At 41.4% G+C, this 24,641-nt stretch overlaps 1 protein-coding gene across 1 annotated transcript; it reads left to right on the top strand.

The window, feature by feature from the left end:
* dis3l2 (DIS3 like 3'-5' exoribonuclease 2) lies at positions 1-24,399 on the top strand. Its single transcript, XM_079488645.1, has 22 exons — positions 1-133; positions 3,507-4,302; positions 4,857-4,987; positions 5,144-5,197; positions 6,402-6,503; positions 7,541-7,691; positions 7,880-7,959; positions 8,237-8,466; positions 8,732-8,905; positions 10,430-10,509; positions 11,978-12,090; positions 12,331-12,438; positions 14,225-14,458; positions 14,685-14,764; positions 15,171-15,354; positions 15,939-16,025; positions 16,925-17,072; positions 18,062-18,192; positions 19,503-19,607; positions 21,338-21,442; positions 22,206-22,330; positions 22,805-24,399. The coding sequence occupies exons 2-21, from the start codon at positions 3,531-3,533 to the stop codon at positions 22,305-22,307; spliced, it is 3,171 nt and encodes a 1,056-aa protein (XP_079344771.1). The 5' UTR covers positions 1-133; positions 3,507-3,530; the 3' UTR covers positions 22,308-22,330; positions 22,805-24,399.
* The last annotated feature ends 242 nt before the right edge of the window (positions 24,400-24,641 follow it).

The raw sequence follows: 24,641 nt of genomic DNA on the forward strand, positions 1-24,641 counted from the left end.
CCCCTGTCCAGTTGGCGGCAGTAATGCACCAATAGCTGGTTTGCCAACAGTCCAAAAGCCCAAACGAAGAAGGAAATCGTCAACATTGGCAGCCTTGTGTTTTACCATCACTGACGAAGAACTTCTTCGCTGAGTAAGATGTTTAAATTATATTCGCTTTAGTGCAATGCAAATGTTATTTAATTTCAGATACAATAGTTTGAATTGTCATAATGTTAAACGGAGGAAAGTGAACGCCCACAGCCCCACCCACACGCATTATGTGGCTAATGGTAGCAGAAATAATTTAACACATGTTGTATGATCCGCATTGTCACGTTTTCATCTGAACTTGGTAAATGTTTCATTCTCAATTGTCTCCTTATTTACCTATATTTGCTCATGGTAGATGAGGTTACTAGAAAAGTCGTTCCCAACTCCTGTTAGGGGCTGTGCTAATCGTTAGCTAATAGCTAGCTACAGTACAAACAAATCCATCATCGTTTGGTGTCACCGTGAAGTGACACAACACAACCTAGGCTACAACAATATATTGCTTAGATGCTTCTGTTTTGTCTCTGGTCATGTCTTTGTTCCTCCCTCAGCCCTATGTTCCCTCACTCCCTAACATTTATTTTAATCCAAATTACAATTGGGCCCTTATGTTCCCTTAGCCCAAACATTTAGACTCTCGTAGAGGTTTTTTTTCGAAAAAACCTCTACGAGAGTCTAAATGTTTGGGCTAATGTTCCCTCAACCCTCTGTTACCTCATCCCAAAATAGACCCATATGTTCCTTCCCTCAGCATCACATATGGACCAACATTTATAATGCATTAGAATGTGCTTGTAAGGCACTATAACACTCAGTATAAAGGTTTATAATAATGTATGACAACTTCAACAAGGTTAATAATATTAACGCAGTGCTGGTCATAATGCATATAAGCTCAGTGGAACAGCCCATTATAAGTTATTTTTTGATTGATTTATTAACAGTTTGTAGAATTACAGGTATTTCAAGTACAACTCAATACAAAAACTGTTAACGACACCATAGGGCCCACCATTTTCAATTCATCAAAACAGACGTACGAATATACACAACTATATAGTCAAAACAGGAAATCATCATAGAAGAGGTAAAAAGGAAAAAGAAACATACAGTGTGGGGGAAAAGGGGTGGGTGGGGAATTCAGATTTTACTGGGCCAGTTTCGAATTGCAGCCGTCTGTAGGTGGCAGTAGCCCTTTGAGAGAAGTTTTGAAGGAGTCAAGAGATTTGCATGTCTTAATGTCACCATCAATAGCCAATTAGAGACATGCATACCATACATACGTACCATACCACTTTTGGTCCAGCCGACCACAATACTTGCGTGCTCGGCTTGCGCAAGTAATAATGACAACAGCAATTGGGATCTATTCTAAATTTAAGAAAAGCTGTCGGCTGTCTAAAGCTGTCGGTCGCAAAAAAGTGTCTGTCGCAAGTGAAATGCATGTTGGGAGGCACACAGAATAGATTAATGTATGGGTCACCGTTTACGGTGCAACACTCCCCTTGCCTTACCCACCGCACCGACACCTCTCCTTTTGGAATTAGACCGTGTCTCGCAGCTATCTATCTATCTATCTATCTATCTATCTATCTATCATCCATTAACAATTCCCTCCCAAACAATGTGATCTATTATATCGCATTACCCACACTGTACATAATTTCCTGTTCATATTAGAACAGGCCAGCCCTAGTATCTCAAATAACATTAAATCTATGTACAGGTTGGGGGGGATAAAGAGGTGGGGCAAAAACATTGTCTCCCCATTGACCGGATGACAGTGACAGGTGAATATTCAGCCCTTTCTTAAAGGAACCCCGTGATTTGCTTGTTTTGAGGGAAGGGGGCAGGGCATTCCACACCTGAGTGGTAGTGATGTGGAACGTGAATTTACCCATATTTGTTTTAAATATATATTCACACTCCCTCTAGTGTTGTGGTTGTGGGAGTTGCTCACCCTTTGGCGATAATCGGTCAAGCAAATGGGCACTGCTGGCTTGGAGGGCAGAGCTGCAATTTTCAATTGCTTGACTCTGTCTTCTACCCGGAGCCATCCTATGCTATCAAAATGTGTTGCAAAAAGGTGGGTCATGGGTCCCAGGCCTAGAAGAAGTCGGATTAGTTTTTTGGGAGGTCCGCTTACTTTTTTTTTTACATTGAGATGTTAGAAAACCAGGAGATGTAAGCAGCTGCATAGTCAAACAAGGGCTGAATAAGGGATCCAGCTAATTTCCTGAGAGCCCTTTTGTTAAAAAGATTATTGGGCAGATTTTGCCCAAGAATCTTGGGCAAAATCCTGCTTTGATTTACTCTTTTGATCGCTCGTTTGTTGCCATACCGTCACGTGTCAGGTTTTTGGTTTGTCCCAACTGAATTTGGTCAACTTCAACTTAATTAGCTTATCAGTTGTTCCTTGCCCCGTGACCATTTCTGGTCAAGTATTTTGTGGTGCTGTGTGAATTTGTTAGTTACTCAACTTTTTGTGATTTTGTCCTATTTGGCGTATCAGGTCTTCCTTAGCCTATGACAAAGTTAAGCATAAATCCATCCATATCTTTTTGAGATGTCATACATCTACCTTTTGTGACATGCCATGCCTATTGATAAAAACACAGATTTTTTTAGATATCTTGCTGACAGACAGGCTAAAATGTAATGTATATGGCATATTATGTGGACATGGCACTCTATAGTCTATAGTACTCATACCGGTAGTTTCATTGTACAAATATTCTACTGTTAGACGGATGTTAGGTTCTTCTTCTTAGCATGCTGATCCTTGATTACTATTTGTGTTCTTGCTTACTGTACATCTCTCTGGATTAAGAGCATTATATTAATAATAATAATTTCAATTGTTCGTTTAATTTTGAACAGTTGCACGACGCTTAAGACGCTGTCGTTCTCCGAAAATAGCCGATATACAAGCTCACAACACACCGTATGGGGATGCGTGTATTAAAATGAGTATGCTATTAAAAAAACAGTACAAAATGTTCCTTTTCACGCAAGATATGTTGCTATTATAGCTAGCTAAGAAGTGATCAATTATAAAACGTTAACGGCCAGTTGACACGTTAGCAGCACCCTGACTCTCTTTGACCTGAATGGAACAAAACCTGAATGAATCATTGGTATATTCCTGCCATGAAAATTCAGTGAAAAAGGTCTCTGAATACATCCAAGGTATTAATGACCACCTACGGCTACAGCCCTACACCAAACGATGAGTGCCACAACTAAAAAGTAAAAAGTATATGATTTTATTTAAATGATGGAACATTTTCTGCAACAGTGAAATCATGTGAAAAGTTGTATAATGTAAGCCTGGTATAACATACAAATTATGTAAATTATGTAACAACAAAGTTATTTACAACTCAGCTGCCATATTTAGCTTTTTGGCGTTTTTTGTTTGTTTGCAGTGTAATACAGAAATGAAACTGCATATCGTTTTTTCTTTTTTACAGACATAACATTCAAAGAAAACCATTATGGATTCTCCACGGCAACCTAAGGGGGGTAACCGCAATCGGGAGGCTAAGCGTGGCCAGAACCACTCCATGACTCCCCCTCCGAAAGACGCCTATGCAAGACTCCTTAGCCAGCATCACAGCAGCAAGTTCAGGTCGTACCTGGAGCAGTATGCACAGGGCTTTTCATTACAGGGGGAAGATAATGGACCGACTGCGGCACTTGGAGCCTACAATGACAGACCGGACATACCACAGTGGAAGAGGGACCAGGCTTTAATCGACTCCCCCGACTCTAATGACATCTCCCTCCCCTCCCCCTTTAAATGCAAAGGAGAGAACAGCTCGCTGGCTTTGTACATGGAGAAACTGAATAGCCGAGGTGCCTGGCAGGACTCTGACAGGAAGCAACAGGCCATGCCCGGCAACAGCAGACAGCGGCACGGGGAGAGGAGGGACACTGCCACCAGTCAAGATGGAGACGTGGAGTCCGGGGAGGAGTTCGCCTCTCCCAAACCACGAGACTCCCAACAGCACCAGAAGCAAAAGAGGAACAAAGACCTCCACAGAGATGGCGCCCTGATTCACCAGGGCAGCGCATCGCCGATGAAAACCAGCTGCAGCGGCCAGGAACAAGAGAAGAAAAAGTCAAAGAAGAAGAAGAACGTGCCAAAGAATCAGGAGGAGGAGAACAGAAGGGACGGAATGATGATGAGTGCTGCAGTCGATGCTGACATTCAAGCGCTCAAGTCACCTCACAGTAAAGGCAACAACATGCAGCAGGCAGCCCAAGGTACACAAAACTGTCTGCAAAGGAGATCTGTTCTCTCTCTGGTTGTGAAGCTGAATTTATGACGTGTAGTGAGTTGCATTAGTCAACTAGTTTAACTAGACCTCAATCATGAAGGCAAATTGAATTGGCTACTCTGGGATTGGGAATTGATTCTGCTTATCGGTCCAATTCTGTATCGATTCCCTTACTGCCTACACAGGTTATATTATTATCTCTGGATCAGAACACTGTAGAAAAAAATGCATGCAGGATTTCTGCCTAGTATTGTTTGGACATGTTAAAAAAATGTAAATGCTTTTCCTTTTCAGCAGCATATGCAGGTGATGTCATTGTTTTGCAATGAGCAACTATCAAAAAAGAAACATGCCAACATTGATAAAAGGAATATATAAGCTCAGAGGCATACGATGTCAATTCTCTTAGTTATGGATTCCGATTCTCTAATAATTGCAGATCCCATTCCTAGTGTATGATTTGATTTCCAGGGAGGTGGGACACATAACATGTTCCTGATCACGACATGAGGATTAAGGTGCATGTGAATTTTCTTTCAGCCTGTGGTTCCCCTGCTGACAAGAACAATAAGAACGGCAGAGGGGCCCAAGGGTCAAAGAAGCAAATCTTTGAATCCTACATGACCTCTGAGGAAGTTTCCCATGGTCTAAAGAGAGGACAACTCATTCAGGTGATGTTAGACATAATTATCTACACAGTAAAATCCTCAGTGAGAATTTAACACATTGACAAATGCTGTAATTGCTAAAGCACTTAGTAGTAGAGCCAGTCATTAATTGCATAATTCATTGTAAATATCTTATATGGTCATACATTTTATTTCTAGGGAGCATTAAGAATCAACGCCAAGAAATACCAGGAGGCTTTCCTCCCATCTCCTGTAAGTTGGCGCTTTTGCAGACATGTTGTCACCTCATCGCTGTGCAGAGATTTGATTGGGGGGGGGGGGGGGGGGACATATTGTCAGAGACATATTGTCTCTGTCGGGTAGAAACTTCATATGTTTAAAATTGTTAATTTTCAGGATTCAATTTCAAGATCTACAAGCTCAATATGCGTTGCTCCGCGCCACATTTTGAGCTTGTAGATCTGCTGATAGTATTATTAACAGGGCTGGGACTCGATTAAAACATTTAATCTAATTAATTAGAAGCTTTGTAATTAATTAATCTCGATTAATCACATTTTAATCGCATATCAATATACAACCCGAGAACAGTGAGAAACCTTTTTTTTTCAAATGTTTTTTGGTATCCCAGTGAATCAATGAATAGTGACTACAGGATACCACTCATTTTCAGCATTTTACTATGTCATTAATATACCTTAAAAATATGACCTAAAAAAGTCACCCCATTCTGTGTTGCCTAGAACTGGAGGTCTGAAAAAAATCAATAACAGTAACAAGTACATCTCAGTGACATCACAAAGGAAAGCTGTACTTCACAATGTTACTGTTTTTTGTCAGACCTCCAGTTCTAGGCAACACAAAATGGGGTGACTTTTTATTATTTCCAGTTGTCCACACAACTCCACACAACTCGAAAATGAGAGGTATTCCCCTTTTAAGCAATAAAACGTTTTTTTCCAACAGATAAACAAGTGCAGCAAGTGCCTATATAAAGTGTCTATGAATACTCAAATGTGCTTTACATGGCGGGACATGAGAAAACAAATAAAAACAACTTTATTAGGGGGGAAACACTTAGACAAAGGAATAAAATACAAAACGGTGGAATGAACTAGCTGGGGAGTGCATTTCACATGGGGTTGGGGCAGACCATTGTCTGACCACGGACTTTCACACTTGCTGCTTCAGTATGTTTCGCATCGAGGACAGCTTGACGGCTTCGTGCTGTGGTGAAATCTCCGCGAGCCTAATGAGCCTATTCACTACTTGTAGTATTAAGTAAGGCATTCATTTATGAAAAAACATATTAAAATATGAAGATGAGATGTTTCTACCCGAGAGCAACGATATATGGTTTGTAGTTAACAATGGAGAACTTGGGGAATATTGCAGACAAGCAAATGCTATAACATTTATAGCTGGAAGTCCATGAATATGTTGATGTTTCCCTCAGGACGGCACACGTGACATATTCCTGGACGGGACTGTGGCTCGTAACAGAGCTCTCAACGGCGACATAGTGGTGGTGCAGGTGCTCCCACGGGATCAGTGGAAGGTAAGACTTCATAAAAAGCTTTTATTTATTAACACCCCGAACGCCCGGGGTTATTTAATCCATTAAATCATAGTGCCCAGCGATTTATAGCAGCGGAGCACATTTAGCGACGGACCGGATGTTATCCCGGATGTGGCTGAAGTAGCTAGATGTACTGTAGCCAAAACACTCTTGAGGCGATCGACAACAACGGGAGGTATGGCTAATTCTATCGCGACTAGCGACGGGACCGCGGTGGGCCGTCTAAACACATAATCTTTTCTTAGAATTGGACGGAATGATTTGGAGTTATTCACGTTTTAAGATTTTCCATCTCGTCGGCTAAACGGGGGGGACATCAAATGTTGCGCAACAGACTGTGGAGCGATGCGATCGGTTTTGATATCAATAATCTCCGTCCTTTTGATCAATCTCCGTCTTGAGCACTGGGCGTTACTAATTGATAGGGTGGAGAACTCCGTCCTGTGCACTCAGGGTGTTAATACCTCCCCTACCTTCAGTCATTGTTGCTTTAAGTGCTTTCCCTTATTGAGAACAAACGGACTTGCATTGAATCTTTTGAGTTCATTGCATTTATTTAACCAATCACAGCTCAGAATATGGTTGTGTTTCACCCCAGTGTTTTCCAAAGGTTATAAATGTAAGCGCAACTGCTTCTGCTTTAACCCATTGAGACCTGGAACGCATCCATGTCACGTTAGCGTTTAACCACATTAACCATTAACCCATTTTGGGCGGGAACCCCTTTTGGTGTTTTAAACATTATGTTATAATTTAGCTATTGAAAAATAGCAGATCTACAAGCTCATAGCGCGCCACCGAGTGGCGCGCTATGAACTTGTAGGTCTGCTATTTTTGAAAAATCGTTAAAATGTGCCTCAAATCTTTCCGAAAATTGTCATGATTTAGAAAACTTTTTTTTAAACATTTCGACGTCAGGCCTGAATGGGTTAAGTCAGTATGATGTATAGAAACACACCACCAGTGCTTATATCTGCAGCAGTGTCTGCAGCAGTGTAATCTCTGTCTATGTACAGGTTGTGAAGTCGGACACAGACTGTGAAGGTGCCGGCGAGTCTCAGGCAAAGGCGGAGCAGCTTCCCAGCCCCGACGTTATAGTAGAAGACCAGTACAGCGAGCACGATGAAGTTATCAACAGAGTTAAGAGCATGTCGCTCGGTGCCAAAGGTATTGTATTGGTCCAGTTACTGCCTGATCACTGCTGATAGGAAAACCAAAATAAACACTCAGCAGTTATCACTAACCTTTCTAGCAGGACTGACTTATTAGAGTAGGAGTATTGACATTTAAACATTTCCACAACCCTGGATCAATAATCATAAGGCTGTATCATCTGTTTGTACATTCCAATCCAGACAATGGGGAAAGGGGAGGACACCCTGAAGACCCTTCAACCCCACGACCCAATGGAGAAATACTCCAAATGACGGCCAAAGTAAGCTTGCTTTAAACATGGACCAGGGGAGGGCGATCTCTGTTGCTGCACTAGCAGATCCTACAGGTTGCAAGCAAGTTGTGTAACTGGGTCGGATAGCGTGTTCCTCAGCATGCGTTGCGCTCTGTCATATGAAAAGAACACAACTTCATGTGTAGGATGAGACATGCTCGTCTACACCCTCCCTTTAGTGGTTATCAGTGACGGGGGCCTACATGGGATGTGCATTACGAATACATTGGTCATCATCATCAACTTTACCCTCTCCATGTCCCAGGTGGTGTACATCGTAGAGCAGAAACACTCCAGGGCTGCCACAGGTTTCCTTAAATTCCTTCCCAACAAGCCCATCGCCATGTTTGCCCCCGTGGACCACCGGGTGCCACGGATCAACGTTCCCCTTGCTGACTGTCCCGCCGACTTCAGCTCCCGGCCAGGCGACTACGCCAACACATTGTTCATCTGTCGTATCACCAATTGGCCGTCAGACACCAACTTTGCTCAAGGGTGGGCACACACCATTATATTATAGCCATATACTATATTTTACTGCTTTCAAACTGGTTTCCATATTTAGCGAATATATGTCATAGGAAAATGTTTTACTTTAAAACGGTTTAAAAATATCTACAAGCTTGTTTTATTGCAGTTTTTGCACCTCCATTAGCATTCAGTTATTATTCAGTTATATATCAGTTGAAACTAAAGTTGCAATATTATGTAATAATAGGCAGCAGTATTTTCATCTCTTATCTACGTGTTTCACCCTCAGCCGTCTTGCAAAGACATTAGGGCAGGCAGGAGAGATCGAGCCAGAGACTGAGGGCATCCTGATAGAATATGATGTGGATTTCGCAGACTTCCCAGACGAGGTGCTGGGCTGCCTCCCCCAGAACCTGCCCTGGACCATCCCACCCGAGGAGCTGACAAAGAGGAGAGACCTGAGGTGAGACTGTGCAGCTTCAATCATGCTCTATTCCTTGAGAGAGTGTCACTTAAGGGCTCGTTTACATGTTAGGACTTTTAAAGTCTTCTGTTTTTGAAATCCGCTGTCATAATATCTTTGTAGTTTTCACACTAAACGATTGATCGCAGACAAGGGATCACACACTGCAAGAGTTCACCAATATGCGTTCCAGACCCCATACATTTGTTTTTATTCCAATTAATTTTGACGTCTCGCATACATGCAGGTTCCCGACGTCCCGTGATACATGCGCCAGACCGATACAGGACGCTTCTCTCTCTCTCTCTCTCTCTCTCTCTCTCTCTCTCTCTCTCTCTCTCTCTCGCGCACACACACTGCACACACTCGTGGTCCAAATGTTTCCATAACTGTTGCGCTGCTGCGTCGATACCGACGCTGTGAAGCTGTTTTATCAAGTGAGATGCATTGGTTTTATTATATCCTCCAGAAAACCGTGATTATGTGATCGCATAATTCATTGCATAATCAGCCAAATGGCGCAGATTATGCAGGGGTAAATTAAAAATATAAAATATTTCTGCACAAATTATGTGGGGCTTGCTTGATTTCACAATCCCCACATTTTTCAGCATTAAGTTTATAAAGTCATCGCCTCACCCATTCGTTCACGTTCCCACACACAAGCAATCAATTGCAAAACATTGCGTGTGCCGTGTGTGTGTGTGTGTCCTTGAACCTTGAACGCACTGTCTAATGGCTGCATGTTATTTTGCATTGTTGAACACATATACAGTCGGGAAAGTTACATGACTGACCCACCCTGGTGATGGCAATACTAATCACTGTAGTCTTACTGTGCATTACATGAAAACTCCTGTCGGATGGTTGCTAAAGTTGATTTTTGGATACTGTTTCTCCCTCTAACATTTCCTCGTATTTCTAGTTTATTGAAATAATGTCATAAAAATGTGCCTGTTGCATAGCCTATTGCAGGCCTTGTTGACTAGATTTATAAGACATTTTAAATTTTGCACACACTCCCTGGATGCCAACGATGAACCTCTGCCCCAGAGGCTGACTTTTGTAAAACGCATTTTTTGATATTACTCCAGATTCTGTCCAAAAATCCTGCAAATTGTTACACAGTATCTCTATAGTCATGTGTTCAAGACGGATCTGTCCGATATTTCATATTCCATCCTAATTGGCTAACATTGGCTTTCAAAGTTTGCAGGATTGGCCCGTTTTGAACAAAAAGCCTCAAATCATGAACGCAGCATGCAATTTACTTGAAATCTTTCACAGACTTTCCTACTAGGCTGATGAATATATCCCACCCTTTTCACATTGGCCTGTTATAGCGCCACCAACAGGTGTTTTTTGTTTTTTTTAACACATTTTTGGAACAAAATGCCTCAAATCATCTGAAATATATTTTGTGTGTAGATCGGCTATTTTAAAATAGCCAATGTAGTCTACTGTATATATGCTTGAAGTGGTTAAATAGTTTTTCATGATATTTATATATTTTGCTGGGGACAGGAAAGAATGTATATTCACCATTGACCCGGCTACTGCCAGAGACCTGGATGATGCATTGTCTTGCAAACCACTCCCGGATGGTAAGTGTATTGGAAACCAACTAAGAGGCGGCTGTGGCTCAGGAGGTAGAGCAGGTCGTCCAATGATCCCTGGGTCGGCGGTTCGAATCCAAGCTCCTCCTGTCCACATGTCGAAGTGTCCTTGGGCAAGACACTGAACCCTACATTGCCTCCAATGAGTCGGTCGGTGTAAGCTTGCCACCATTGGTGTGTGAATGTGGGAAGTGAGGACGCTGGCGTCGACTGTTCGCCGCTTCAACTCCCAATGTATGAATGAATGAACCATTGTAAAAATGCAATTCATTATTAAGACTATTTTTGAGTGGTGGCACACGGTCTCCAAAGAACAGCTTTGTGTGTCCATATCCCATATGCATGTCCGCATGATTACGGCAATACTATGGGTGACCTAAAGTGTCACTAACACACACACACACACAGACCCATTGACCACTGCAGCGCGCGCGCACACACACACACACACACACACACACACGCACAGGCCAGGAAGGAGTGGTCATTACAACCCGCCATAGCTACCACTCACTTCACATTATGGTGTGATTATTTTTTTTTAACCAGTAGCACTAAATACAGTATACCTTCAGAAAGCAGTGATCAGAGCTACTTCTGTTGCGTGGTTGACTTTGCTAACCATTTAAACCGAGGTTCATGTTTTAGGTTATTAGAGAAAGTAAAAGAGGAGCGTTAAATATTTTTCATTTGCTGCTTTCTTTCGTTTTAGCGATTTTAAATGGAACATGGGGCTAAATATGTATTTTTTTACAAAGATTTATAGCGATTTTTTTTTTTATTATTTACTATAGTCCTACTAGACCCCAGGAAATTACATCTGGCCACAAAAGATCACAGGATCTACTGAATGTGAAGGGTGGTACTATAGGGGGCTGCCATGGCTCAACATGTCAGTTTGTCACCCCCTTCACATTCAGTAGATCCTGTGATCTTTTGTGGCCAGATGTAATTTCCTTGGGTCTAGTAGGACTATAGTAAATAATAAAAAATAATAATCGCTATAAAATAGTGTAAAAAAAATACATATTTAGCCCCATGTTCGAATGCCCCCGCCCCCCTGTAAAAATAGCTAAGATCGCTAAAACGAAAGAAAGCAGCAAATGAAAAAAATGAACACTCATCTTTTACATTCTTTAATAACAACCTAAAACATGAACCTTGGTTGAAAAAAACGAAAGTTGTCCTTTAATTAAATAAGCTCTTAGTGTTATTTTAATTATACAACAATGCAACAAAACTATGAATCAGATAAAAGAATCCCATGTTGTTAAAGGATTGTTGTTTGTTTATTTGGATCCCCATTAGTTACTACCTTAGTAGCAGCTTCTCTTCCTGGGGTCCACACAAAATACATCACATAACATGAAAACATTTTACATGACAGTATAAGAAAAACTGTTAACCATGGTTTTTGTATTTCATTTTATTTATGTATTCCCTTATGTATTGGCAGGTAATTTTGAGGTGGGGGTGCACATTGCTGATGTCAGTTACTTTGTGCACGAGGGCAACGCTCTGGACACCATGGCCAGCAAGAGAGCCACGAGTGTATACATGGTCCAAAAGGTTTGTTCTCCATAACATCAGGATTCTTTTTTGTTTTATATTTTGTAGGCCTCTATTTGGTCCCCTCCTTTTTTCCTCTCTTTGCCAAAAATGGCCAATATACGGTAAATTTACATGCTCACAATGTGCTGTGGGCTTGTAGACCTGCTCTTTTTGTCGATTGTTTGACATGCACAGACTGGGGACCGTAGGGTTTATGTGGTTAACTTTGTATCATCTTCTGTCAACACTGATCCTCAGGTTGTCCCCATGTTACCTCGGCTGCTGTGTGAGGAGCTGTGCAGTCTGAATCCTCTCACCGACAGACTCACTTTCTCAGTCATCTGGACTATCACTCCGCAGGGGAAGGTATATTGTGTGCCAGTGATTGCCAATCAGTTTTTATTTTAAGGACCCCCGGTTTACTACTATGCATTAGGCCACGGACCCACATAACTCCCTTTGTACACTCAGAGTTACAAATCCTTTAGCTGGTTGCCCCGTGTAACCCCCTCAAGGACCCCTAGTGGTTCCCCTGACCCCAATTTAAGAACCACCGCTTCATGCTCCTCTACAGCTTCATGCTGTGTCTGTTCTCTGTAGAGTCACTTCTCCACTGCAGGAAACCGGCTAAACTGAACATTTCTTGATTTTCCATTAGGCCAAAGTACATTTGTTGTGATACCAAAACGTTAAAACACTGCAGAAATGTGATTGGTCCAATTGAATTGTCACTAGCGTCACAACAGACTCCTCTATACTCTTTGAATTGAATACTGCTACCATTTTAGGTGATTACCTGGTATTAACTGGTAATCACCAGTATTAACTGGTTCCGCACCGGCCCCGAGAAAACGAGATTGATTCACCTTTGCAATGGATGCCATGCCATTTATTTTATTCCCCATTATCCAGCGGTAAAAAATATATAATTAGCATGATTAGTATTTTTATGCTAACGGACAGTGACGTTTACCTAAAAACAGCCAAAATACTCGCGTGCACGCACACGTGCGGTCTTTATGTGCATTATGGATCATAATATGCTTAAAATGAGATTCGGGGCTTGATTAGAGCTTAATTTGACTTAGATGTGACAAAAACAATTATTCCCTGATCGGCTCACATCTCCACCTGACCTGTGAAATAGCTAGTGGATGTTGTTTAGTGTTTGAACCGGAACTGATTGTCGGCCATTTCTTTTTTCAAAAACGTCTGACACTGGCGCGCTAGCGGCCACTATAGCACTGGCGCGGAAACAGTTAAAGGTCTCAGCATACTCTACTTTTAGGTGTTATTGATAACCTACTCACCTTTTAGTGAAAGGTTGATCACCTAAAAGGTGAGTAGCTTAACACCTGAAATGGTAGCATGCAGCCACATTTAGTAAACCTTTAATCAATATTGAGCAACTCCATGACCTATTTCCTGCCTAACCTTTTATCAGAAGTTTTTATTTATTTATTGGGCTGTAGTGTACAGGTTATAACAAGATCATTTCCAGACAGTATTATCGTTGGCTCTAACTTAGCATTCTTTTTGAACTTCGCTGTGACAAGCAGCTACATTGAGGGGGTACTGTCTGAAGAGGAACATTCATTAATTACCATAAGACACTAAAGACACTAAAGACAGTAAAGTCTGTGTGTCCACCAAAGCATTTCCCCCAGCTGAAATGCAATACGCTCTTCTAAAATGCTCATCTACTAGTAAATGTCCAAAGCTAAAAACTCTCTGCAACCAGATAAAAATGGGTAAATGGTGCATTTATATCTCTCTACGTCGTCCTCAGACGAGCCCTCCATCGGCGTCTCCAGTCATCTCGGTTCTCCATACATCTTGCCACGTCCACTCGATCGATGCCCGTGTGTTGGTTCCCACAGTACTAGCTTTTTGGCCGGGAGTTCTTGGTGTCGGTGGCAGTGGCCAGCTAGTCTCATCCTCCTATATAGCGCCTTCATCCAAGGCGCTTTACAGAGATCCGTTACATTCACCCATTCACACACGAGTCACAGAGTCACCAACCTTCATATCGAGAGCAATTAGAGGTTCAGAGTCTTTCTCAAGGACACCTCGACACTAACTCTGGGTGAGCCCGTGTGTGTGTTGTTTGTGCTTGTATTGTGCCATTTTAACACTTTCCCATTTCTCCCAGATATTGAGCGAGTGGTTCGGCCGCTCGGTGATCCGCTCGTGCGTGAAGCTGAGCTATGACCATGCACAGGGCATGATCGAGGCCCCGGACAAGATGTTCTCTCCCGAGGAGTTGCCGCCCGTGGCCTCCGAGCACCCCATCGACCAGATCCATCGCGCTGTGCTAGACCTGCACGCTATCGCCAAGAGCCTCAGAGCTCAACGCTTCATAGACGGAGCCCTCCGGCTGGACCGGGTTAGTTCTGGTTGATTCTAATTTGATTGTTGTTTTTTGTGTTTTTGTTTGTTTTATTCAGCAAAGGTTGAAATGGAACCGCAATGGCACACATAAACAGATGTGCGTTAACCACATGCACCCTAGTAGTTATCCAGTAATTTGAAGAGGCACAATTGTTGACGGGCCAATTGTCTTGTTTTGGTTTTCATAAATGAGTACCTACTGTGTCTGTTTTGTGTTTCAGCTGAAGCTCTCGTTCACCCTGGACAAAGAAACCATGATGCCGCAGGGCTGCTATGTTTACCAGTACAGAGACAGCAACAAGTGAGTAAGACGAGCTTTTCTCACAAACATCTGTGTCAGCCTCTCACTCTGTCCCCTATGTCAGTGGTTCTAAAACCTTTTCGTGCCAAGGACCCCAAAATGATTCGAAATTATAAAAAATGTCCCAAAAGTTACTAGTTAAAAAATAGCAGATGTACAAGCTCACAGTGCGCGTGGCACGAAGTGACGTGCAGTGAGCTTGTAGATCTTCTTTTTGAATACATTAGCCAATGTATTCACTGTATACGTGGATATAGTGGTTAAAGTATTGTGATGCTGTATTAACAAATGCAGCTGGGGACAGCCAGGAACAGGGGTTGACCTCTGAGTACTTTTCCGCCAGTGCTGCCTTCACCATGTGAATGCAGAAAAGTAGTTTCCATGGACTCTCTGTCGTCTGTGTCAGGCTGGTGGAGGAGTTCATGTTGCTGGCCAACATCGCCACAGCGCACCACATCTACCGCGCCTTCCCAGAGCAGGCCCTGCTCCGACGCCACCCTCCTCCCCAGGCCAAGATGGTGGAAGAGCTGCAGGAGTTCTGCGACCAGATGGGCCTCGACGTCGACTTCTCCTCGGCTGGAGCTCTGCATGTGGGTGTATTGCTGGAAATTTTGTGTGGTGTCCAATTATGTCGGTGTTAGATGTGTAAAAGTGAAGGAATATTACTTTTCCTGTCAATCGGTGGTTTTTGTTTGGCACTGTGAGGCCTATCTGTATGTCATTAACCTCCTATAAATGCGCACACAGTGGGCAGAGCTTAGGCACAAATACAGCCATTGTTAGTGGGGATTAGGTTAAATCCTTCAAAATTGCTATACGTGGAACCTCGTATGCATTTTTTTATTTATTATTTTAGAAGTGTTTCTGGGGCACATGGAAGCAATATGTAATGTATTGCACCCTGCTATTTAGTAGTGTGCCACTAGACCAAAATGAGTGCTGCTGTAGAGGTAAATGGACCGCTTCCAGGGAAATCTCTCTTAAGGAGGGGTTATGCCTGATTTATACTCGAAAATGAGTGTTGTGCGCCAAAAATATTTTCACTTTAGGGACAGTGTTTTCCCCAGGACCCAATTAAGTAGTAAAGGAACGTTTTCACTCAGTTTGGAAGTCTCAAGCAGACATTGTTTGTTTTTATTAAGGACTGTAAATGTGTTCTTGTCCTAACCCTCAGAGGAGCCTCCGTGATGTCTTCAGTGACGATGAGTATGCCACTGCCAGGAAGGAGGTCCTCACCAACATGTGTTTCAGACCTATGCAGGTTGGAGGAGTCATACAAAATACAATATACTGTACTACACACATACTGTGTTAGATTGTTTCTATTAAGAATTATAAAAAACAGGATATCTTGGGATCCATATAGAAATGGCGTTTCTATGTGGATCTCACTCTGCATGTGACCAGCCTGTGAGTGGCATCAGTCATCTATGACGTATGACTCTAACTTTGGGAAATGCTTCAGCCCGGCCACAGCCCCTTTGACTTCCATTATGAAATGAAAGTTTAAGATTTCAAAAAGTATAAAGCATATGTGACAAATGAATAAATGGCGCAGATACTTCTGTAGCTACTGGCAGCGTGCATATAAAGTTTGGCACTCATCGGTCCAGTGGTTTGCGAGATTAGCTCCACAAAGCCTCACATAGACGGTTACAGTAGCCTTTTGCAGAGCCACACCATAAAATCTGAAATTACATAAATATTCAACTGCCATGTAAGCTCCAAGTTTACACAGATTAAATACATTGCCCTAGCAAGGACACTTAGTCATTGGCCGCCTGCTGTTGACCATTAAAGTAACTTCACATTTGATAGATAAAAACCTACTAATTAACCATCCGATCAACATTATAAAGCCCTCAAAGCAAAATTGCTGTTACAAAGCCATCTGATCAGAATTTGGTGGCATATAAAGCCACCAGTGCTGTCACATAGCTTGCCATTCAGAACTGCAGTGTTAGCACAAACACATTTGTTGGCATATTAATTACACAAAAAGAGACATTGGATTGTTGGAAAAAAAGGATTATGATACATTGTCAACAACCATTTGTCAGTATGTTTATTGTTTTTGTGCATGCTGCCATTCCCTTGGGGTTAATAATAATCAGTTTTCCTCTGTGAGCCTTTCAACAATAATTAATTGTTATCTTCCAGATGGCAGTGTACTTCGGCACAGGTGTTGTCCAGGACGAGGCTCTTTTTAAGCACTACGCCCTCAACGTTCCTTTCTACACACACTTCACCTCGCCCATCCGACGCTACGCTGACGTCATCGTACACAGACTGCTGGCTGCCTCCCTGGGTGGGTTTCAAGATTATTCAAAATGTTGCAATACTTTCAAGATTTGTTTTTAAAAAAGTTTTTAAAAAATAGAAGATATACAAGCTATTATATACAGATATAAATCTGCTATTTTTGAATAGCCAATGTACGAAAAAGGGCTTAAAATGATTGTGACAGCATCACAATCATTAACACGTTTCGCTAGAGACCCTCTGGGACACCCCCAAGGCTCTGAGCCTATGTCCAGTTTTGAGGGTTTGTGTAAACGCAAACATTGTTTTGCTACCGTTAACTATGACTAGTTTTGAGTGTTTGTGTAAAAAAAACTAGAGTGTGAACACAAACATTGTTTTGCTACCGTTAATTATGACTAGTTTTGAGTGTTTGTGCAAAAGAAAGTGTGTAAACAAAATGAGGACGCAAATTGTGATTGGCCAGAATGAGATGATGTACAGTATGATGATAAGAGCGCCCCTCACTTCACACAGGCGTGATTTCCTTTTTACGATGGAGGGGCTTGAATTTGTTAATAGGAATCCTAATTTTCAGGTCTGATTATTTGTCTGTATACTTGTGAATTTAGCCACACATTGATTATTTAAGTCAGTACTACACTGGTCAGTAGAGTAGACATATGTAACATGTTGTTTGTAAGCTGTTATTTCCTTTCCGTGTGATGCCTTTGTACTCCTTTGTTCTTTTTGCTGAGCAACACATCATCATAATTGAAGATTCAACTGGGACTACAGCACTATTGTCAGTTTGTTGTCTACGTTATTTTATCAATCTCATTCTCTCTAAACGCAAATGGCGATTTGCTACAAAGGCATGAGACAAGCGTGTCTTGTTTGAACAGTGATTTCATTTGTATCACTTCAGATACAGAGAGTGATGTGGAATAGCAATGCAGAAGGACAAAGCAACCTCAGATCTCACACTGGCTGAAAAAAAAGTGGCTTGCTCCGTTGTCTATAGTATATAAGTGTTGTGTGTTTGTGTGTGTGTAGGTTGTGGCCATAGTGTAAGGCTGACCGGAGATCAGATCGACAAACAGGCATCCCACTGCAATGACAAGAAGACAGCCTCTAAGAGAGTCGGGGAGCTCAGCACAGAGCTGTTCTTTGGTGTATTAGTCAAGGTATTTCATCAACAAACCCACTTAACATAATCTCTCTGCTGAATGATGTGTCTACCATTTTGCTTTGGCTCTTAAGTGACATGGGTGCCTTGAGATATAAAGCTGTCTTCAGACATAGATACTCTTTCAGTTATTGGAAAATAAGCTAATCATATCGATAATGTATGGCTGGCCTTGTAGCCATTGAATTTAGTTAGAATTTAGTTCAAGGTAAATGCCCATTTCCTTTATACATATTGGGGGGCAAAGACATGCATAGAAACAAGCTGAGCAGTGTACGGCATAAGTTGGAATAAAATGTTTATGAATAATAATCAAAACGGGTGTCACTGGATGCCAGTGATTAAATTGCATTGGTGGTGGGTGGGGCAGTCTAGGTAATTCCACAGACGGGATGTAATCAAGTGCTGCATAACTCAAGGCCAAGAGTGAGTGGTCATCTGAGGACTGGGTTAATGACTTGCAGTAATACACAGTGGCACACTGCCGCTGATGGAGCTGTCCAGTGTCGCTACTGTTTCTCCTGGTGTTTTTTGAGTGGTGCAACCACTCCAAGGAACAGCAATGTCCGGTTGTCCCCATGTCCTAACCTATGTCCCGATGTTTGATGAGTACCAATAGGGGGTGCTGTTGCACCACTCGCTTCAGACTGGTCTGTTTATTTTATTTTATCCACCATCGTTCTTCTCCTCTAGGGCATCCAGTTCGCAGCCCAGAACCAAAGGATCCCAGCCCTACTCATCATCTTGTTTAGCCTGTTTTTATCCACAGCCTTGATGCCCCAGCCAGCACACAACACAAATACATAGAATGGTTGACGCTACAGCCGAGTCGTAGACGGTCCTCAGTAATGACCTGCAGCCTCCAAAAGACCTGAACCTCCTCTTTAAAAAGAATGCACTCTGTCTTGTATATTGTCCCTATTTGTCCAGCTTGCCAAAGAGAACTGCTATTGATTGAATACTTTATTAGTCAGAAATGTCAACAGCTCGAGGTACTGTCAGATATTAAGGCTAACAGGATCCATGTCCATTGTGGTCTTATGTATTCAGACCTTGTTGAATCATAAAAACTAATGAAAAATGCAAAACTATACTAACTCGCATAAGCCCCTCTAGGGTTTCTTCTTCACCGGCACAACATATCGGTCGTCTTTCCTAGGGAAAGACCTGCTTGTATGTTGCGTATGATTGTCTATATATGTTCTGTTGTGCAAATTCTAATAACAAACAAAAAAAACCTGGCCTGCTGGAGAGTTGTCCGGGTGTTGAGTTGACCTGCTGTCCTTCTGTGTGGGTGCTGACCTGTAGGAGTGTGGTCCACTGGACTCTGAGGCCATGGTGATGGGAGTACTGGACCAGTCCTTTGACGTGCTGGTTCTCCGCTATGGTGTGCAGAAGCGGATCTACTGCAAGGTTGGGCTGCTGGCAATATTTAACATTTCTTTGCATTTTTGTCCCTCTCTCTTAGTTAATTCTGCTTAATTTGTATTCCTATTAGTTTATTTGAAATAAAATGTTCACTGCAATGAAGGTAAGCACAGCAAATGGCTGTCGATTGCACTACTATACCCTGTATTATTTAATCCTTACAGAATGTATTACTCTAGACTAAGTGAACTAGACGATGCAAGTCTGGAATACATGATAATAATCATACATGTTATGATGACCTCCTCTCTACAACTTCCCATACTGTACCTTCTGTTCTCATGGTACCACTTGTATTTTAATTTGATGAAGATGCCTTCATTTTCCTCCTCCATCATTACGCACGTTCCAGAATATCGATATTGTGATATAACAATACTCCTATTACCGCAAAAATGATCGATATACTGCTGGCAAATATCGATTTTGTTTTACACCATGCATGTGGTCTATGGATTTTCCCTGTTGCCACAGAGTGCAGCACTTCATGCCGAATGTCCTGTCTGTGGTGGGGGTGCTATTGAGATATATGAGGGTAAAGTGGGCGGGAGTAAACAGTGAAGAAGGGAGCCATGCACAGTTGCACACACAAATACACGCTTGCACAGTGCACACACAGTCACCCACGTAAAAACACTTTGAAGTCAACTGAACACACACACACACACACTCCATTATTAGATCTGCCAATATAGCAATACTAATAATGATAATATGATTTCTGGTTTACTTGCATATATCCTAACCTCTGATATTAGCCCAGGATTTAATTTTATTTTATTGTATTCAAACATCCTAACCACTGATATGAGCCCAGGATTTAATTTCATTTTATTGGATTATCAAAGCAATGAGAACTGACATGGGCCCAAGTTTACATTAAACACACATTTAATGTAGTTTTATTGTATTCTTATCAAAGCAATGAGAACTGACATGGGCCCAAGTTTACATTAAACAAATTGGTGATGCTTGCTAAGCCCTGCCAGGTTTACATAAAACAAGTTGCTACTTTGTATCTTTTCTTGTGGACAGTTTGCAGTCGGTGTTGTACTGTTAGGAGGAGGCACTATGCATGCCTGTTATGCACAACAATCAAATACATTTCTGTATAATGCATAATTCCATTCCAGATTTCTGCCTTTTATGGGTATTTCTTTTAATTTTTCAGTTACAAATATTGTGAGTGATATATTGTTTATTACATTCCTTGCAATATATCGAGTATTGCAGATATCATGTATGGTGATATTATCGTTATCGTGGGCCACATATCGCCACAGATCCTATCATGGCTTATGCCTAGTTTCCTACTTTCCGTTCCATTGCAGTCGTTGTCAGTTGTCACTTTTTTTGCTGCTTATGTTATATTGGTCATGTTGCACAAATGTTCCGAAGCTTGACCAATCAGTCAAGACCTGGACACTCAAGACACGCTCCATATATGGCCACGGCCAGTACAGAATTCATTCCATATGTTGATCTGACCCCCATGCCAAAGAGCCAGCGCAGTCTGCCGTCACGCAGGCGGATGCGTGCACACAACCTCGCCCTTTAGGGCTTCTCACCCTCAGCGCATCTTACTGGTAGTATTAATATAATTAATATAGATACATATTACGATAATGTCACACAATCCTCTGGTGTCCACACAGCCCTCCCTATGATTATATGATATTGTCAGATTGAAATGGTCTGTATCTTGTCTCCATCAGTCTGTAGAGGGTTTGGAGACATTCCAGCATCACAAGGTGGGCAAGAAGTCGGAGCTCACACTGGTCTGGGCATCAGACGATCCACAGAAACCCTCAGAGCGCCAGGTAATGCCTCATTTACAGATCTTCACACACTGTCATGCAATGGAGTTTAAATTGAGCTTAAGAACAACAGCTAATAAGCATAGTGAAAGCCATGTGTTACTAAAATGGCATAGGAGAAGTGACATACAATAAAGATTTAATGTTTAAAAAAAAGCATACTGTACAAAGCATTAAATGCTGAATAGAAAGGTGCCCTATGTCGAGTTAAAAAAGAGCTTATCAAATGGGGGTCTGTAGCCTAATGCATATTCCATTTCCTTGAAATTTAAATATTTGAGACAATCACTGTATTTGATAGTGTTTAAAGAACAACTTATGCTACTTGTGTTAAAGTGGACCATGTCCAGTGGAGGACATGTACATTTACTTACTTAAAAAAAGATCTTAATGACTTTGACTCTACATTTCAAAGACACCCACTTTACCTTTGACTTCACTACAATTTAGGAAGGTACCCTAAGGACCCAAACTTAGGGGGAAAAAACATTAGCCACTAAGTCCTATTTTTATTTCCCCCCAATACAGTAATGCATTAATAATAAGAAAATGTACTTTAATTTGTACAAAATCACAGTATTTTTTAAATGTAATTACTCCATGACTTTAACTCTAAAGTACAAATTTGACTGAGCAACTTTCACTAGCAGTTGAGTAATGCAATTTGACCACGAGTATCTATACTTTGATTCAAGTACTGGAGTTGAGTAGTTTGTCCACCACTGACTGGCTATGTCCCGTACCTTTTTTGTTGTGTTCATTACAGGTCATTTCACTCTTCACCTTAGTGGAGGTGCAGCTGAGAACCGACACCGTGGCCATGAAGTACACCGCTCTGCTCAAGAGACCAGAGGAGAAGGCATCATAAAGCCGCATTCACATGTGTCATAGGTACATCACGTGTCATACATCGTTCACATGTGTCATATAGGTACATCACATGTGTCATACATCGTTCACATGTGTCATACATCGTTCACATGTGTCGTAGATGGTCTAGATGGAAACATTGGCGCTTTCTAGAGCAAGGATGGCTTCATTTTAGCTCACTAGCATTGACGCTATTTATTTAGCATCAAAGATGGATGCCCAAACAGGATGTGAGTCCAGCGTGTGCTACATTGAAAACGGCTCGGCAGTCTGCTGTTGGCAGCATATGGGTTAATTGTCACCCCTTTAAATACCTGTACCATAAAAAGTGCAATTCCTAGAACAAAAAATTCAATAAATACAATACTCGGATACCTCACTAGATAAAAAGGCATCGGACACCTAATAAACGTTAAAAGAGAGAAAAAACTACAAAGATTTACTTGTATGCTTAAAATCTTCATACTATTCGTGCCCAACACTCCCTGCTGACAGGTGCTGCTCCAGCCCGTAGAAGTATGTGCAGTGACATCCCCGCCCAGCTTCCCTTCCCCCGAACACGGGCCAACTGTGTTTGTATATAGACGCTCGACAAAGCCGGATGCACCGCGGTGGATTCGAACCCCCATACTCCACTGATGGACAGGTATTTTATCACTGCCCCACTTCCGACGGCCTGAATCATGAGTATTTATAATGCATTTCAAGTAATGTTTGACCCCAGGTCCAACTGTGAAAGCTGGTTGTATGGTTTAATTTGTTTAATTTAGTGAAATGATTTCATGATAACAGTAGAGGTGGAATGTCTACAGTCATTCAAAGAAGTCAGTTCAAAGTGTCCGGCAGTCACTAAGACAATAATGTGTTTTCCACCTCAGAACCTGCATAGAACTTTGTCTCTCGAGACAAAAGATACATTTGGTGTCCCCCCGGGACCTATAAAAATGGGTCCGTCACCCACTGTTTGGGAAACACTGCTTTAATAAAGGGCAATTCTACATTCTAGACAGATCCATTTAGATCATTATAGAGGTTTCTACCAACTAGTGCCCACTAAGGCATTACACCCTAATGAAATATTGGATTATTACTGTAGTATTGTTTAACACAATGATGGGAATGACTTGAATATTTTTGCCTCATTAATGCTGCTGTAAATTGTGATTGTGTGGCCTTGTTGTCTAAATGAGTTTTATTTTGAGTTGTTTTTGGTTGCTTTGGTTTTATTTATTTAAAGTAACCTCCATCCACAGTGGAAATGTACAGTATGTGAAGTCAATGCTGAGCCCTGTTTTCTTCAAATTTTATATTCATTTGCCACCTTCTCTTTTGAGTTCATACTTGAACCCAGGCCTGTTCCTATCTGGCTTCAATGTGATGAGCTGAATAATCCTTGCTAGCAAATTGAAGTAGCAGTGTACTGTGTGGCCTACCTATCCTTTTTTGAGTGTGCCTTTCTTTGCTTTAATTGTCTTATATTGCACACACAAGTGTCATATGATCCTAACTCAAAAGGGATGATTTATTTGCAGTTAAAATCCACACCCTCAAAAGTTAAACTTCTTAGTTATTTTTGGGTTACACAATTTAGATTTTATTTTATTTTATTATTGAAGCATTTTATAATGAAAGTGTGTTAATAAAATGATATTTTCATTTTAGTTAATGTTTTCATTTTATGTTTTAATTTTTTATTCTCAAATGTATATGGTCTTAATGCAAAGATTGACTGAATTGGACATCAAAGCATGATACTTTAATGTACGGTATTTTAAAATGGCAAATGTTTAAGTTTGTTTTTCATAGACTGGAGCAAAACAGAAGTTTACTTTGACATAATGTGGGACCTAAAACTGAAGGGGAAAAGTATTTGTGCAGTAGTTGACTTACTCAAATGTACACATTGGGTCCATTAAATGTCCAAGTAAAAACTGTTAAATTTGACATTATTAGTATTCATCACTGTTACATGTAACTTTTTCTCTGATCTTTAAAGTACAGTAAAGTACATGCAAGATGTGCGTAACAGTACTGTTCTATAACTTCTGTCCTTGTGCAGATCAATAAATGGATCCAAGCGATACATCAAACTGATATTTGTCATCTCAATGGAAGTGTAGAATTTTGGCCCAAAGAATATTTTATTATAAGATTGTAAAGTATTGAAATCCAATTCAAGTGAAATGTGTGTATAGTTATTGTATTTAGTTGTATTATGGTTAAACCATTGAGAGCTTCTGCCTGCCTGCCTGCCTCTCTTTTTAGGGGCCTGGGTACCCCAAAATGAAAACAAAATAGCCCGCCGCGCGCCCCAAGGGGGGCCCTCAAATTT

Source organism: Electrona antarctica, assembly GCF_951216825.1.
Source record: "Electrona antarctica genome assembly, chromosome: 19".
NCBI lineage: Eukaryota > Metazoa > Chordata > Actinopteri > Myctophiformes > Myctophidae > Electrona > Electrona antarctica.

Bases quoted from the DNA above. Each gene is read 5' to 3' on its own strand.
- dis3l2 (XM_079488645.1), top strand. From the start codon at position 3,531: ATGGATTCTCCACGGCAACCTAAGGGGGGTAACCGCAATCGGGAGGCT. The intron at 4,988-5,143 runs GTGATGTTAGAC...TTTTATTTCTAG, and splicing joins AGAGAGGACAACTCATTCAG to GGAGCATTAAGAATCAACGC. The intron at 12,439-14,224 runs GTATATTGTGTG...CATTTCTCCCAG, and splicing joins CTATCACTCCGCAGGGGAAG to ATATTGAGCGAGTGGTTCGG.